Source organism: Calcarisporiella thermophila, assembly GCF_041956535.1.
Source record: "Calcarisporiella thermophila strain CBS 279.70 unplaced genomic scaffold VTP21scaffold_21, whole genome shotgun sequence".
Lineage (NCBI taxonomy): Eukaryota > Fungi > Calcarisporiellomycota > Calcarisporiellomycetes > Calcarisporiellales > Calcarisporiellaceae > Calcarisporiella > Calcarisporiella thermophila.
This window is the reverse complement of record NW_027192211.1, coordinates 472384-488492: the sequence shown is the minus strand read 5'-3', so window position 1 is coordinate 488492 and position 16109 is coordinate 472384. Positions and strand designations below refer to the sequence as shown.

The following is a 16109-nucleotide window of genomic DNA, read 5'->3' as shown; positions in this document are numbered from 1 at the left end:
TCTTATTCTACGAATCGCTGCATGATCTAAGCAGCGACTATATACTATTGATGAACGCAATGGTTATCGTCTATTAAATATAGTAAAATGGGCAAGTAAAATAAAAATGCAAAAATTATCTCCGGCGAGTAATCATGAAAATCGTCGGTTAACGGCTCAACAGGGTCACTTGCACTAGATCCATCAGCTCTTCCGTACAGGGCTCCTCTTCCTCCTCGTTCATCTTCGCACGCTGCCGACTCACTAGTCGCTCAATCATTCCGCGCACTAGCGGAGCCTTGACCATGGGATCCTTGGGGTTCACAACCAGGCCAACTTGAGGGACTGAGGCTCGATCGTCTTTGTTATCCATCGTTTTCCCTCCCAGAGTCAGAAACTCAATCGAGGGCTCGTAGGCTAATGGGCTTGCTGCAAAGAGCAGCTCCATAACTCTTCCAGCATATTCGCAGAGCTTTCGCGCCCTCTTCCCTTCGACCAGTTTCTTGATGGGGTTGAATACTGGATCCGGGATATCGCCCCCATGGCGGTGAGCAAGCAATAAGGCCAGAGCGGCTCGATCTGGGTGGGTAAGGCCGGGTGCATCGGATACCAATCCACCCGCCAACGGCATGTGGAAGGCGTTATAGGCACGCGATTCTTTTGGATATCGTGATGTGATATTTGCGAGTTGCAGCGCTACTAGCAAGAGCCTCTCAAACCCGGGTATGAGCTTCCTCAAAGGTGGAGGGATGGCGGCCAACACCAGCTCATACATACGCTTTTCCTCTTCTTCCTTCATCGAACTTGTGCCAGGGTACCCCTTCACGCAGGTTAACAGCGGATCCTTATCTCTCTCCGCGTCCTCCATCATCCCATAGCACACCCCTTGTCGTACACCCCCTTCGGAGAAGTAAATTTGCTCGATGGGAATCACCTCCATCAGCGCAGCCACCAAAAAGCAACTTGCCGGGATCATCCCTGCTCTTCGCTTCGAGATTCGAAACACCCGAAGGCGTTCGGCAAGAGTCTCGGGTTCTGCATGACTGAAGCGTGCAGCAAGCGTGCGAAGTTCTGACGCATGAATACTATAGCCATTGATGATTGGCAAAGGATATGAGCCGCGGTTCTTTTTCTTCTTCTTCTCTCCAGCTGCTGTGCTGTCGTTGGATTTGTTCTCCGAGCTACTTTGGTCAGCCATGCACATGTAGCCGAGTGCTCTAAACCCTCCCCCACTCATATAAAGTGTATAGCCCGACTCTTTCTGTGCTTTTTCTTTTAGCCGTTCCGGCACTCCGATTCCCTCGAAAGCGATCCTAAGGTCTGCAACAATTTGTGAAAAGAGTGCGTCTCTCTCCTGCGAAGTGGTCAATGCCCGTAATTTATGGGTAAGAGCAGCAGCACCGTAGGGAAGAGAGGATGCATTTGGACTGGAGGTGAGAGGGTGTTCTCCCGGGACTCGGATAACATAATTTAGCTCGACGCTGCCACCGCCTAGATCCATCACGATCCCCTCCACACTGTAGAACGAAGCTGAAATGAAGGTATTATATAGTGTCTATTAACCATGTCTGTACTAAAACCTCCCTTTAAGAACTCATTATTACCAACAACACCCATTGCAGACACTTCTGCCTCCTGCTCTTTACTCAACAGCTCCACTTTCCACCCCGTCGTGTCCATGATTCTTTTCTGGAACTCCATGCTATTGGAAGCAGTCCTTGTCGCCTCAGTGGCAATCAGTCTCACCGTTTTCACTCCAGCTTGTTCCCCAATTCTTTTAAACCGGAGTAAGCTTACCAAGACGTCCTCAATAATACTAGAAGCAATAGAGTGATCTCCGGTTTGCTGGGCCTCAAAAAGTGAAATCGGGGCGCGTTCCTCGTAGATAATTGGAAGGTGTCGGGCAAGGGATGCCACTATAGAAAAGCGTATCCCATTACTGCCCATATCAATGATAGAGATCGGGCCGTCTCGCGGCGAAAGCTCTGTGGAAGCCTGAACAGAGATCTGTGAGAATCTCTATGGGTTTCATGAGAGTATAGGATCTTTGATTTACCATAAATTTAATCCTTTTCTGTGGTTTCCACGAAAACCGTGTACATAATATGCTATAGGCGTCAATACTTGGCAAGCAATAAGGTACACACTCTAGTCAAATTTGTGTGACGTCCTCGATGGTAAATCAGCCACGGGTGCCTCGTTAAGATTTCCTTAAGTCTCTTATCGCGTCAAAGAGATGGAGAATAATGTCGCGATCCCCCCTTCCAGAGTATCATGGAGCGGAACATCTCACTCATCCACCTCCCCCCGAATTCAGCTATATAATTGAAGGAAATGGCATTAATCACAGCACTCCTTCTGGTATTTTTATACTAATAAATTCGATTGGGAGTTGGCAACCAATACTCATTTCATTTAATTGCAGCACAATCTCGCGTTCGAACGATCGGACTCGAAGATATGTCTCTGTATGTGCTTGAGGAAAATTGTGCTTATCATTGAGTTGCTTTTCACTTTACAACTTTCCGTTTTGGTGTTTTTAGGAGTCCAGTACAAACCTCTCAAGACGCGAGTCATTCATTTCGTGCCTCTAACTATGAACTAAAGCTCTGTTTCATTGCATGGAAGATGTTAGTTTCATTTTCGAGACTTATCTCCCCCTAACTCATTTGTTCATTTCTTCCTATTAGCTATACCTCACGAATGCGCCAAATTCGTGCCCATATGCTCCAACAATGGCTCTTCGCATCAAAAGTGCACCGGCGCACATTATTCCGTCGCTATCTATCTCTATGGCGCACCATGGCAATTATACGCACGCGGAACAAAGACAGGAATATCGAAAATTTCAGAGTAGGACGTGTGCTGCTAGCATGGAAAGAGGCTGTGAAAAGAGAACAGCTGATCGTGGAGGAGCTATGTAATACGTGGCAAGTAAGGCGTTCGTTTAAAATATGGAGAGGGAAAATGGGTGTTCAAGGAGGAAGAGTGAAGGAAAGATCCATCTCTAAGAGCTACGATGATGAGGTGACTCGGAGATATTTTGTGGTAAGTTCAAAGTGGATTTGATGAGGTTATAATGAAAGGTTTTAGCTTCATTCGAATTTGCAAATAGGCTTGGAGAAGGAAGGCATTAGTGAATATGGACGACGCAGAAAAGGCTAGCATGGTGGCGAGCTACTTTTCGATTAGGGGAGTATGGAACACGTGGGTTCTGGCGAAACATAGAAGTAAGCATACTATTACTGACTTGGATTAACTCACATAATTTATCGGTGTATATATATCTGTGAACAGTGCAATTGTATGGATTGGCAAATAGCTTTCAGCGAGCCTGTCTCCAAGCCATCTGCCTGCAACGCTGGGAGCAAAAGTATAGTTGAATTTTTGACTATATTATTTCAACCACGATAAGCTGTATTGACAAATCCTATGCAATTTAGATATATTGCTATCTTAGATACCAACCAAAAGGCACACCCTTTCTTACAAAATAATCTATACCACATAATGTCATGCCACTTTCAGCAATGGCTACAGCGATCAAGATCAATACAGCTGCAGAATGCAACGGCCCTGAGTAGATATGAAAAGAAATGGTTTGCTAAATGGCAAAATAAAATGTAAGCTACACGAGTGTAGTAAAATCTACAAATTGGTCACCTATCATTGTTTTTATTGTTAAATAGAGGTTATCTAGAGAGATCTTTCAACGAGGGCTTGGAGCTTGGTGACTATACCGTTTCTCGTCGGTACCTTACTCACTGGCGAAAGCGAGCCGATTATCAAACTGTACGTTCATGTTTTTTTTTTTTGAGAAATACAACAAGCATGCTAATAGCATAAGACAACTTTCAGCAATTAGTATTAGAGGCGAATCGCATTGTCATGAAGCGTGCCGTGTACAATATGAAGATTCGATTTAAAACTTGGCGGGCAAGAGCGCTTTTTCGCCAGCAAACCATCAGGAAATGTTTTAAGCATTGGAGACGAAGGCATTCTTTCACTTCCAAAGGTAGTTGCAATCAGAATTATAGGTAGAGTTCCGAGTTTAATGTACCTGCCAATATTTCCATGAAACAGCTACGAACCAACTTCTGCTCCGCTCGGCTTGGGTTAATTGGTGCAAGAAGTTAGTCTCTAGAAGGGAAAAGGGTGCTCAATCTAGGGTAAAAGAAATTAAGCGTTAAAGCTACTACTACATTGACTTATCTTCTTGAAATCTTCAGACTAGATCAGATGTGCATCTCCTCTCGAAAACAATGAGGCTCTGGTGTGTGCAATTGGAACTTCTTAACCAGAGGCAGAAAGAGGCAGATGGATTTCATTACTATGCACTCTTGGGGAATATGTTCTACGGCTGGGTGAGAAAGTAATGAACTTTGTTCGAAAATGCATCGATGCAATTAGTCGGATTAATGGACGGTCTTTAATTAGATCGAGCTATAAATCGAAATTCGAGAGGGAGTGGGAATTACTTCGGCGACGAGATGAGCTTCGGCGGGCCCTTCAAAGTACGATCTGATCTCTAGTTTACATGTGGTAGCATTTGTGATTAACAGATTTATATCTGCTTTCAGAATGGCGAGCCCGCGCTCGAGCTCTTAAGTTTACGAATGCCCTTGCCATCGATTTCGAACTCAAGGGTCAGCAGGTATATACTGAACCCGTTCTGCCATTACACTTGATGATATCTTACATTAATACACTTAGGTTGTCACGAAGAAAATTTTCATGAAATGGACAAGTCGGTATGATTTTATGAGAGATGGGAGAGAATTAGCCCACGTATATCGGTGGTTTTCTATGGAGAGGTAAATAGGGGGCATTGGCAATTTTCCTAAGCATCTTTATTCACCTATTTGACCTGTAGACGTACCCTTGCCCACTGGTTCCAAAATCTCCATATCTCACATCGTCGTTCTCTTGCTGCCCATCGCTTTATACGGGAAATGACGGTGCATTATCGCTTCCATCTTTGGCGTCAGACTTATTGGTGTCAACATAAGCTGAAGGATTATATGAGTGAAAAACAGCGGCATTGGTTCCTGAAATGGAGGGAGGTAGCGAGAAGAGGCGAAAAAGAAGCCCGTATCTGGAAGACGAAGGTGTATATGAAGAAGTGGGAAAGACAGGTTAAGATTCGGGAGAGAGAGCGGGTTGCATGGGAATTTTGGCGTAGAAGAATGGCTGGTAAGCCTTTCCACAAGGAAGCATGGACTATGGCCACACGGCTCGCATTTCTTGTTTGAATACACTGGTTTACTTTCTCACCCTTATAGATCGGTGCATTAAGATATGGCTTATTAAGTATTTTGAACGATATCCCCTCAGGGCAGGGTAAGGCTTCTATCTGCTTTTAGCGTTGAAAATTTCACCGAATATTAACTGGAAAGTCTCTTAAACAGGGCTAAAATCCCTTCGTCTGACGGTGCACTTTTGCTTGCCCTGGCTAAACTACGCGCTCACGCTCGTGTTTGCAAGCAACAGCAGCAGCTTGCGGCTGATCTCTGGGAGGCGATTCTTCAACGTAGGCTTTGGCTTGCCTTACGAACAGCCTCTAATAAGTCACGCCAACTTTTAGAGATGTTGGAGGAGAAAACAAAACAGCGAAACAGAGCACTCCTTCGCAATTCTTTTACAGAATGGCGTTTAATAAATCGAGCGCAGTTGAACCTAGAGCGTGATGTACTAGAGCGGCACAGAAAAGAAGTTACGAGAATGGCATTTGATATCTGTATTGAAAAAACAAAATCCAGCACGAAGCTTAGAGCTGTAGCAGTGAACAACTGGGAGCTTTTATTGAAGAGCCAGACACTTTCGAGGTGGAGGCAGAAGGTAGCCTTGGATAGAAAGAGGGAATCTGAGGTTGAAGGTAAATTGAGAACGGCTCAGCAACGCAGAGCGTTTGGAATTTGGATGAAAAGATGGGTTGTGTCACAAGATGTTAGGCCAGCAAGAGCAGGGAAGGCTAATCGTGAACGATTACTGCAACAATCTATGGACCAGTGGTTTAGACGTCTCCACATTACCGCTCGGAATTGGAGACGTGCTTCGGACTGGCACACCATGGAAAAACTAAAGATCAGCTTCAAATATTGGAATCAAAAAAGTATCCTATATGCCAACGAGCAGCGCCTTTCTATTGCAGCCCACCGTCAATACTTATATCGGATGTTAATGAGCCATTTTGACCGTTGGAAGCTTATAATGCGGCTGAAGCAACTCGAACAGATTGAGGAGACAATTATAACAAAAAGGCGAATGCAAATAATGCAAAGTGTAATGAATAAGCTGGAGCGAGCCATAACAATAAGAAGGCGATGCGAGAAGGCGGTGGAGATTGTGCTATCACGGGGTAGATTAGCGAGTGAGACTGCACAGAAGCTTGAAGTAGATGCCGGAAAACAGCTACACCTTTTTCGAGCGCAGTGTCGCTTTTTCGTACATTGGAAGGCTCAATTCTATGCTCTCCGTAAGCTGATGCGAATAAGCGAAGATATCATCGCCTCTCGCTCGAGACTCGTATTGCTGCAGCATATCCATGCCTGGAGAGATACTTATCTCGGTCGAGAATTGCGGCGTCGCCAATTGTTGCAGGTCTTCGAGAGGAAACAGCAACTGGAAGCGATGCGAGCCCACTTCGAATCCCGCAAATTAAAGGTCGATCTCAGTGCAGCCTGGGAACGGTGGCGAACGGTTATGGAGAAACGACACGGCCATGTTATAGTTCGGGAAGTGCTGCGATGTTGGCGACACTGGTCTACGTTGAGAAGAGCTCGACTCTTGCAGTTAAAGTCGAAGGCTTTCCAAAGTTGGAGGAAAAAAAATCAACAATGGCAAGGTGCCAACCATACTCCTCCCACTCCTCCCTTCATCTTTTATTTTATTAACTCCCCTTTTTATGGTTTGTCCCTACAGCTTCGAAACAGTTGGCCCAAGACTTTTACCGACGAGATTTACTCCAAGAAGCCTTCACTATCTTCAGATCCCATTTCGAAATGCCTTCTCAACTGCAACCACAGCCTGACTGGATACATCAGTGGAAGCAGGCTTACATGCTGCATCGTAATTTTCTCCTCGAGCAGGCTTTCGAGCACTGGCGAATGGCAATGGCTGATCGCACATTTGAAGCAGAGCGGAAGATGGTGTACGCGGCTTCATACCATGAACGCGCAATCAAACAGCGTGCTATGTTGGCATGGTGGTTGTACGCCGCCGGGATGAAAGAGCGGACGCCCCAGTAAGATTTTTATTTTTTTCATTCGAATTCAGGAAAAGCATGTTAAGCTCCAAACCTACTAGATCCGTAAAGGTTAACCCAAGGAGGCAAAGGCTAATGGGCCATGACCGTGGGATAGCGAGAAGGCTATTTTAGTGGGAATGGGAGTTGTCGAGCGGTTTCGTAATGCTTCCCGCCTTTTTGGGGGGAAAGGTTATTAGGTTGGAACACGGGGGTGCTCCATGCATCTCCTCTTTTTTGGAACCTGGGCCGAATTTCCTTGGAGAAGCCCGGGACTGTTCAGCTGCATTGGTGTCAGTGTGGAGTCCATTGTTGTACTTCTAAATTAAACCTACCTTATTGCCCTCCATTCCAGAGCCACTTGAGAGGGTCTCTTTTCCGATCCCAAACTCCCCCTCTCCCCATGGATTGTTGCATCCTGTGCTGCCGTCGTGAGCTTGATAATTTAGCTCATAATATGTCAGAAAATGAGCATTTGTGCGCAGTCAAATTATCGTGGGATTTTTTTTTTTGCTGCTTGATTTTCCACCCTCCACACACCTTTTCTCCTCCTTACAAAGCACATTCCTCTGAAAAATGTTACGTGCGGTTCATCGATCGCGAGCTCTTGCCTTTCATCTCAAGCCCTTCCCCTTCAGCAGAGCCCTTACCACCGCAACTGTACCAGAATCTCACAAGGAAGTCATTCCTTTCTACGATGACAAGGTGGCAAAGGTAAAATCGGCATCGCCGACAAGCCATGTTAGATGATGACATTGCAAATCATCAAGAAAACTAACATTAACATCGCCATTTCTCTTGCAGTATGCCCAACGGGAAATCCATCCGGTGACTCTCAAGCGGCTAATGCAGCTGGGTCAGCCACCATTAACATTTGAGAAAATGCTCGACTCGGCCCGATATGCTCGAAGTGAACTGCCAGTAAGACTGGCACGACGAGTGCGTGCTTTGCAGAATTTGCCGTTTATCGTCGGAACCAATCCATATATCCGCAATGTGTATAAACTGTACTACGATTCATTAGTATCCATTGGTGCGTTTCCAGAAGTGACCACCCCGGAGGAGGACGAGAGATTTGTGGAGATGCTCGAGGGGCTTGTGGAGGGACATGCCAACATTATCCCCACATTAGCACGAGGTGACTAGTTTGTCCGCACCATGCCTTCCGCCTCTATTGGCTTTTGTACTAATCCAATTCTCACCCTCAGGGTTCCTCGAGTGCAAGAAATACATGTCTCCAAAAGATATCAAGGCGTTTCTCGACGAGATGATCCGTGCCCGGATTGGAATTCGGCTGATTGCGGAGCAAACAATCGCCCTCCATCACTCCCATGGCCCCGAGCATATCGGCATCATTCATACCCGACTCAATCCCGCCAAGTTAATCCGCACCTCGGCCAACTTCGTCCAGGACCTTTGCGACGTGCACTATGGCTCCGCACCCGAGATTGTCATTTCCGGAGAAACCGAGGCCGAGTTCACCTATATCCCCGTGCATCTAGAGTACATCATCTGCGAACTCTTGAAGAACAGCTTCCGCGCAACGGTAGAGCACTCGCAGCGAACGGGCCGGCTCCATCACCCGCCCGTCGAGGTCACCGTGTCTCGGGGTGCGGAGGAGATTGGTATTCGTCTGCGGGATCAGGGCGGAGGCGTGGAGCCCCGCGACTTACCCTCGATTTTCGACTACTCGTATACCACCGTCAAACCCGATGATCTCGCGGGAGGCGATGGAGGCGAGAACATCTTCACCACCATCACGAAAACCTCCATGCAGACCGGCATTGGCGGACCCATTGCCGGGCTTGGGTTCGGGCTTCCACTCGCGAGAATCTACGCCCAATACTTCGGAGGCTCCATTGACCTGGTGTCGCTACATGGGTGGGGCTGCGACGTCTTCCTGCGATTGAGGCACATAGACGAGTCCCTTGGGGATTTACAAATTTAGTGTTTCCGCTATTGACTCGTTTGGATCTGTTTCCCAGGCCGGCTTATTTCTAGTGCGAGGCTCCTTCTCATCTGACTGTTACTCTGATTTCCACAACCCTTTCCTCCCTCTTCTCCCTCCCCCTCCTCCCCTCTGCCTATCAACTTTCATAAACTTGTGCTATGTCTTGTATTTTTTTTTTTATTACCGCTGTTTTACATTGATTTAAAATACAGATTCGTCGATACATAACCTCACCTCTTCACGGAAGACATTTCCGAGAGAAAGCTTTTTTTTTTCGCAGTCCCCGGCAATTCTATTGGCAACCATGCCGGCCAAACCAAGATAAGATTCCACGGTATGGCAACAGAGTCGCACACAATGGCGCGACTTTTCCCGCAAACACGCACTTTTGAGGGTGTCATCTTGAGGTGGTAGCAGCGTTTTAGGAAACCAATGGCCGAAAAGTGCAGTTGTCAAAAGGTGGCAAAGTGAGTCTAATAGAGCCAGACTTAGTCAGACTTGGTGCTTCTTCTCCTGCCTCTAAAACGGTTGTAAGAGATAGGTTGTCAGATGGCGTTTTGAGGGGAAGCCTCGTCCAATTTTGCTACTCCGGTTAAGTAATCTGGATAGAAGCTGAAAGAAGGGATAAGCTACCGGGAACCGGCAACATGAGGATAGAAAGACACTAAATTTTTTGCTTCGCATTTCTTTCGAGGTATAATCGGCTTCAGACACTCGTCCCTTGATATTTCACGAATGGAAAGCTACGCGAGGAGATTTGATCACCGAATAGTAATGAGAAATCAAATTGGTTTTATCCCCTGTGGAATAATCCTGCGGGATATTCAACGGCAAAACGCGACTTAACACTTCTTAATACTTGTATTCAGAGATTTAGTATTACTAGACATTGAAAATTTCAAGGTGTCATGGTAACTATTGGCCAACTCTGATGCAACCATATTCAAAGCGGAATTGATTCTAATCATCGATTCCATTCCTAGGGCCAAGACCAGTCATCTTCAGCGAATTCTTCGCGTCGCAACCCCCATTCCCACAAGCATACTCCCTCTAAACCGCGGCCCACTTCTCTCAAGCCGCCTCCTCATATCTCTGACCGTTCACGCGGCAAGCGTTCCATTTCCGTGGTTGAGCGACGGTTATCATGGAATATACCCGAGGGAGAGGCGATCCGCACTTCGGAGCCCGATGAGGTATGCGTTCTCGACCAGCCGCCTGAGCCTCTCCCCCTCCCTCTTTTTTTTATCGAGTCCACGCTCAATATTCCTTTTTTTTGTTTAAAATGAGTAGGGCATAGTTACCGTCGTAAGTGGACCAAGTGAAGAGCTCGATCCAGCCCTGGTGAAATTAAATCAAACGTACAGGGTAACTTCTTCATTGTTCAAATACCATAAACATAAAATATGAAAACATGGATCCCCTTGATTCCTAGTTTGAGCCTTTCTATAAACCTCAAGATACCAGCTTTCGATTAAGTGGGTTCTGGAGCTTTGCAAGTAAGACCAGCGATGACGGTTGGTACATCTTTTTTTGCTGGAACCAGCTTCAACCATGGACTGACTTTGTGTTCAATAGAGTTTTTCGACTCTGACCCAATATTCGAGATGCTCCATCTCTATCAAATGCATCTTCAGCGGTGTTCAGAAGAACTATGTGGGCATCAGGTAAGGAGGAGGGACAAATAACGAGATTTTCTATGCTTATATCCTCGATACTTTTTTTTCTCTTCTCTTCCGTATGAAAAGGATTCACTTGCCAGGGACATTCAACATGTAGATGACATAGCAGCTAAGACGACGCATACCATTAATGATTGCATCCAGCGAACAGCAATAGATACAGGGGAGCTCTCCATTGGTATGCTTTTAAAACTTAGTTCCACCCTCAATACCCTTCTCCTTGCGAATTTTTCTCTCTATAGTTAGCAAAATAGCAGACCAGGTTGAGCAAACACAGCACACTCTCGCTGACATCTTTCAAAATCTTCGCCGCCTCGAAGCCCTTCTTCCATCCGAGCACCACCTCAACAGCAAGAAAGCCTACCAACGCTGGCCAAAATTACACCAGCTTTGTCAACAGCAGTCGGTGGCCGAGTCCATTCCCGTCCTCTCGCTCCACCGTGGGCGCTCGGATCAGCCTTCTTCCTACCTTACGATCGACCACGTCGTATGGGCCCAGCAATACGAACAAAATATGCGAATGCCAACCACCAGCCATTCGACCCTGCTTGGGACCACGCTGACCACTACGGCCACCACCCCTTTCAAGGCCACTGGCCCTCACCCAAATGCCTCTGAGAAGCTGCGCGAGATTGCGGTCAGAACCAGCCCGAATCGAAGACAGCCACAGCAGCTAAAGCAGAGCCCCCAGTCACAGCCCCATCAGCGCCAGCAACTACAACAACAGTCACATGCCACGTCGGAGGACCGGTCTCTGCACCCTGAGGCAATTCGGCGTCGAATTGTGGATGTGGATACTATGCTTGCCCTGGCTGATTTGGCTGATTCTGAAGATAAACGGGAGGGTCGTCGTGGCCTTTCCTCGCAATTGGATATTAAGCGGAGGAATAGGTGGAGAAAGGGAAAGTCGAGAGTGGTATCTGGGACGTATGCTGGCGAGGAAGAGAGAGCAAAATCGGGGGGCTCAAAAGGAGTTGGATGATATCATGCATACATATATATATATATACATAAAAGTCATGTTTCAGTAGAGGATGCGTGTGTTGTCGATTTTTCTTGTTTATTTTCATTAAACCCGGCTGGCTTGATGTTTCCAACATGCCCCTTTCACACCTCTAGCTGATGCAACTCTTACACCTAGCAATTGCTGCCATAAAGTCTCTGCTTCAATAATCCATCGTATAAAAAAATCCAAACTAGGACGAGGTATTAAGCGATGAATCCGATACACCATCTGAAGTGGAGCTAACGTTGCTATTCACGCTTGAGGACGCTAAATGGATGGCAGCTAAAAAATCGAATCAGCATAGAAAATATCCCAAGATATTCCGTCGATTTTTCTGGTATTTTTACTAGTGATTTTCTTTAAACACGTATTGGGATTAAGCATCATTGTACATTGACGAGATTGCCTGTGCTTTTTTTTTCATATCGTTGAAGCGTTCGACACTTGCACAAACATTTCTTATATAGTGTTTGTGTTTTCAGGTTCAAATCTGGGGAATAGGCTTAAAATTTGAATTTGTTGCTACAAAAGATCTTTCTTCGGTGGAATTCTCGATACTTTGTGCCATGTGGGATCATATGATATAATTCTTTCAAGAAACCTTAACGGTTGGGCTGCATTGGTTATCTTTCAAGAATAAACTGCTCCATTTTCGCCGCATCTGGACCGAATACCTTGACAATAGTTATAGAAATGTAGGTCTTGTATAAATGAAGAGGACCTTTGAAACGAGTTTTTAATGTTGAGCGTGATGCTGAATCTTCCGTTGAAGATCAGACACTGCAGAGGATGCAAATTATGCTTTATGCGTCAAGACCCAGACTCACGAACTGCCATGCCGTGTATAACTTGATTTGAAGACACCCCCTTCTCGCCACTTCCGGAGAAAAGATTATCCAATTTCGCAACCGCGAGTGTTCATTATGATGCTTAGCTGCAAGGGATGGAGTCCTGCGCAAGATTTACAGGGTTGCAAGGAAAGCTGTCGCAGCTCCTCGCCTCCCCGCCCGGGGTAGGCTTCGGAGAACCGCTGAATTCACCCGAGCTTGTCTCGGCCCTGATTCACTCCTGGCGGCACACGCCTTCGGAACTTTGGGATAGGTTTCTCTCCTCAACACCGTGTCACACCCGGAGCTCCTTACGGTTAACCTATTTTCCGACACTCTTCTCGTTTGGCGCGGCTAGCGACCATGTTTGGGGCTCGCAGCCCTAGGGCCTGGCCGACGCGCGAGCCTCGTCTTACTTTATTCAGTGGAGATAGGGTCCGTGCCGAGTCAAGGATGGGAAGAGGAATTCATGATTTTGGAGAGGGTTTGGGGCGGCGGAATATGCAAGGCTGTGCTCGGCTTCCAGCAAATTCTCTGCGCTTGCGAGGGGGAGTGGTGAGGTCACCGTGGGCCGTGGGCTTAGAAGATCGAGAGGGTTTCCACACGGGGCAGAGGGCGAGCCGAGCGGTAGGAAGGATCTCTTTGAAGAGGGGGGGGGGGGGCTTTGGCCAACGAATGGGCCTCCGCGGCTGGGAACCAAAAGCGAATTTGATGTATTTGACAACTCATCGGTATTATTAATAGGAGGAATTTCTGTGGACAATGCCCAGAAATACAGAATTAGGATTTGTGTAGCAGAAAAATGCTTTGGTTTCTAGAGCAGAAGGCAGGGAAGTTCTACGGCTTCTATGCTTTTGTCTTATTCCATTTTCCTTCGCTCGCTTTTTTCTCTCCTCGCTTCCATCTTCCTAATCTCCATCCACTCCATCAAAAGCTGCGACAATGTCAGAGGCCCTTGTATCCAAACCTCCGCCACTCCACGATGCACCCCCTCTTAATGGATTTGCCGCCCGCAGCTCCTCGCCGCAACCCTCGCCGACTCGCTCGCCCACCAAATCATCCAATTCGAGCGGAACAACGGCTGCATTCGTCCACAAACTACACAGGTAATGGGCTCCTATTCCGATTCACAAGTTCACCGCAGGGGGTAGCCGATTGTGTTTCTAATTTGTTTTCATCCATGCCAAACTTAGTATGCTCGAAGACGATCGAAACAGCGAGCTCATCCGTTGGGCCGATATGGGGGATATATTTTTCGTAACCGATCCGACGGAATTCTCTCGCACCATCCTTCCTCAATACTTCAAGCACAACAACTGGCAGAGCTTTGTCAGGCAGCTGAACAGTAAAGCTTCCACGAATGGATTTGCTCCGGATACCTGCTGCATTTCTAATGTTTTTGTTTTCTTCATTACAAAGTGTATGGTTTTCACAAAGTCAACGATCTCTTCCACTCCAACTCTCCCGATGCCCAGAACTCGGCCTGCTGGGAATTCAAGCATCCCTCCTTTCTTCGTGGTCGTCCCGAACTGCTTGCCAACATCAAGCGAAAGTGCCCCAAATCGCAGTCGAGTCTTGGGATGGGCAAGCCCTCCTTGACCAGTGCTGGCGGATCGCTGGATAACGCACAGGATGAGAGACTGGATGCCATAGTAAAGCACCTGGGGGAATTGGAGCAACGGTATATGCAGCTCCGGCAGAGTCATGAGAACCAGGCAATGCAGACGTCTGCTTGGCGGAATATGTCTCTGGCACAACAAAAGGTATGGGCATTGACGATGTTAGGGCTTGAGTGGGAGAGGATCTAACGCACCGTTGGCTTTATGCAGCTGCTTTCTGAGTCGATTAGCCTTCTCAATCTCATGTGTAGCCAACAAGGTATGGATGCCCTCCCTTTTTCCTCTTTGAATATGGTCCCGTTTCACACTCGCCACCCCCTAATGCGTCCTGTTATTTAAACCTAACCATAGCGAACCATGATCACATCAAAATTGCTCAGCGTTTATCTCACGAAGGTAACCTATACCATCGCTCCCTTCTTCTCTCTAATTTTTCCTGCTTAAGTTGCTGAGATGTTCTTGTTGCTCTTTAGCTACTGCGTTGCAACAAGAAATGACAAGGAGTCATGTTGAAGCGCAGCCTTCTGACAGCTACCATCATCCTAATCACCATCACCATCACCATCATCACCACCATCCGCACCAGCACCAGCACCGCCAGCACCACCAGCACCATTTTAGATCACAGGGGCAGAAGAGCATCAGCGACGGGGCGTTGAGCCCAGTGCCTCTGCCTAACTCTGCTCGCAGCTCGGCAAGCTACGAGTCCCGGCTAGTCCCGGCTCTTAGCGGCCGTAGTTTTTCCGACTCTCAAGTGCCGCTTGGGCATCAGGCACAACACCCAGTGCGGCCATTCACCCTCCCCCCCATCCAATATCCATACAACTCCTCCTCCTCCTCCTCCTCCCCCTCGGGCGGGGGAGGGGCAGATAATCCAGGCGAAGGGGGCGGTGTGATTATTCGTTGCCAATCCCCAGAACCGGTAGGGAGCCCAACCATGGCCAATGGAGACGTAGCGCCGGGGCAAAATCCTGGTATATTCCGCTCCGGTCCTGGAGACTCGTTCGTAAGAACCTCCCTTAAAGCGTTGCCCTCATTGGCCCCCACAATCGGTACATGCTCATTTCACTTTGACAACCAATTTGTAGAACTCTCGAAAATTAACCTGGGTTATGATTTCTTTTCCCTCCTGCCTAGGTGAACGGCCGCCCTATCTCCCCCACCCATTACCCCAGCCAGAGCTAAGAAATGACCCCCAAGAGGAGCCCGAGAAGAAGCGAAGGCGGAGCGATTAAGCCGGATCGGGATCAAAGGGGGAGGGGGGGACTCCCCATATTCATGCCTACCTATCTCCATGTCTACCTAAACCGATACATAGCTATCTCTCATCTAATTTTGCTGTTTCCTCTATTTCATACAAATTTTAATTGTGCTATATTTCATGTGTTGTCGATCCTATTTGCCCGGTTTTTTAATAATGTAATCCAAATTGCCTAGATTAATCACGCTCTGCTGGCTCCCGGGCGGCCGGTTATACACTGCTTCACGGCCATATTGACAAAGCATGGGTTCCCCTCAGCTCTCCTGGCTTCAGCATGGTAGCACCGTCCGCTCAGGATCAAGCCCCCCCCAAGACCAAATTCTTCATTTTGTCATAGAATGGCCTTGGAGTTGCCATATTCGTCGACCAATATTGAGCTTCCAAGAGAAAAAAATCACATACGGTTTCAGTAGTGCCTTAAGTTTCAGGTCTCAAAGCATGTATTGGGCTGGACTTTTTTGAAGGGTTGCGCACTCCCGCTAGGGCCTCCCAACCTAAGCGCTCTCTCGAGATTACCTCTTCATACCACTCTCCATTTCCTCGC

General features: G+C 47.3%; 6 protein-coding genes across 6 annotated transcripts; 5 read left to right on the top strand and 1 right to left on the bottom strand.

The window, feature by feature from the left end:
* Nucleotides 1-148: 148 nt before the first annotated feature.
* On the bottom strand, nucleotides 149-2038 carry VTP21DRAFT_5266 (uncharacterized protein; the record flags this gene model as incomplete). The annotated part of the gene is made up of 3 exons (XM_069395768.1): nucleotides 149-1509; nucleotides 1584-1974; nucleotides 2036-2038. 3 exons carry the CDS (start codon nucleotides 2036-2038, stop codon nucleotides 149-151), a joined length of 1755 nt encoding a protein of 584 aa, XP_069248340.1.
* A 187-nt stretch (nucleotides 2039-2225) lies between these two features.
* On the top strand, nucleotides 2226-7357 carry VTP21DRAFT_5265 (uncharacterized protein; the record flags this gene model as incomplete). Its single annotated transcript, XM_069395767.1, has 19 exons — nucleotides 2226-2340; nucleotides 2405-2447; nucleotides 2523-2609; nucleotides 2670-3027; nucleotides 3095-3209; nucleotides 3277-3352; nucleotides 3423-3602; nucleotides 3669-3771; nucleotides 3838-3994; nucleotides 4063-4148; nucleotides 4209-4351; nucleotides 4417-4493; nucleotides 4560-4633; nucleotides 4693-4793; nucleotides 4853-5172; nucleotides 5262-5319; nucleotides 5388-6823; nucleotides 6901-7222; nucleotides 7285-7357. 19 exons carry the CDS (start codon nucleotides 2226-2228, stop codon nucleotides 7355-7357), a joined length of 3924 nt encoding a protein of 1307 aa, XP_069248339.1.
* A 441-nt stretch (nucleotides 7358-7798) lies between these two features.
* On the top strand, nucleotides 7799-9170 carry VTP21DRAFT_5264 (uncharacterized protein; the record flags this gene model as incomplete). Its single annotated transcript, XM_069395766.1, has 3 exons — nucleotides 7799-7936; nucleotides 8027-8360; nucleotides 8431-9170. 3 exons carry the CDS (start codon nucleotides 7799-7801, stop codon nucleotides 9168-9170), a joined length of 1212 nt encoding a protein of 403 aa, XP_069248338.1.
* A 911-nt stretch (nucleotides 9171-10081) lies between these two features.
* Nucleotides 10082-11834, top strand: VTP21DRAFT_5263 (uncharacterized protein; the record flags this gene model as incomplete). Its single annotated transcript, XM_069395765.1, has 7 exons — nucleotides 10082-10084; nucleotides 10157-10366; nucleotides 10464-10538; nucleotides 10606-10687; nucleotides 10749-10837; nucleotides 10919-11030; nucleotides 11095-11834. The coding sequence occupies 7 exons, from the start codon at nucleotides 10082-10084 to the stop codon at nucleotides 11832-11834; spliced, it is 1311 nt and encodes a 436-aa protein (XP_069248337.1).
* A 967-nt stretch (nucleotides 11835-12801) lies between these two features.
* Nucleotides 12802-13071, top strand: VTP21DRAFT_5262 (uncharacterized protein; the record flags this gene model as incomplete). The annotated part of the gene is made up of 1 exon (XM_069395764.1): nucleotides 12802-13071. One exon carries the CDS (start codon nucleotides 12802-12804, stop codon nucleotides 13069-13071), a length of 270 nt encoding a protein of 89 aa, XP_069248336.1.
* A 556-nt stretch (nucleotides 13072-13627) lies between these two features.
* On the top strand, nucleotides 13628-15539 carry VTP21DRAFT_5261 (uncharacterized protein; the record flags this gene model as incomplete). The annotated part of the gene is made up of 7 exons (XM_069395763.1): nucleotides 13628-13791; nucleotides 13879-14030; nucleotides 14105-14448; nucleotides 14515-14563; nucleotides 14656-14700; nucleotides 14778-15356; nucleotides 15442-15539. 7 exons carry the CDS (start codon nucleotides 13628-13630, stop codon nucleotides 15537-15539), a joined length of 1431 nt encoding a protein of 476 aa, XP_069248335.1.
* Nucleotides 15540-16109: the final 570 nt, after the last annotated feature.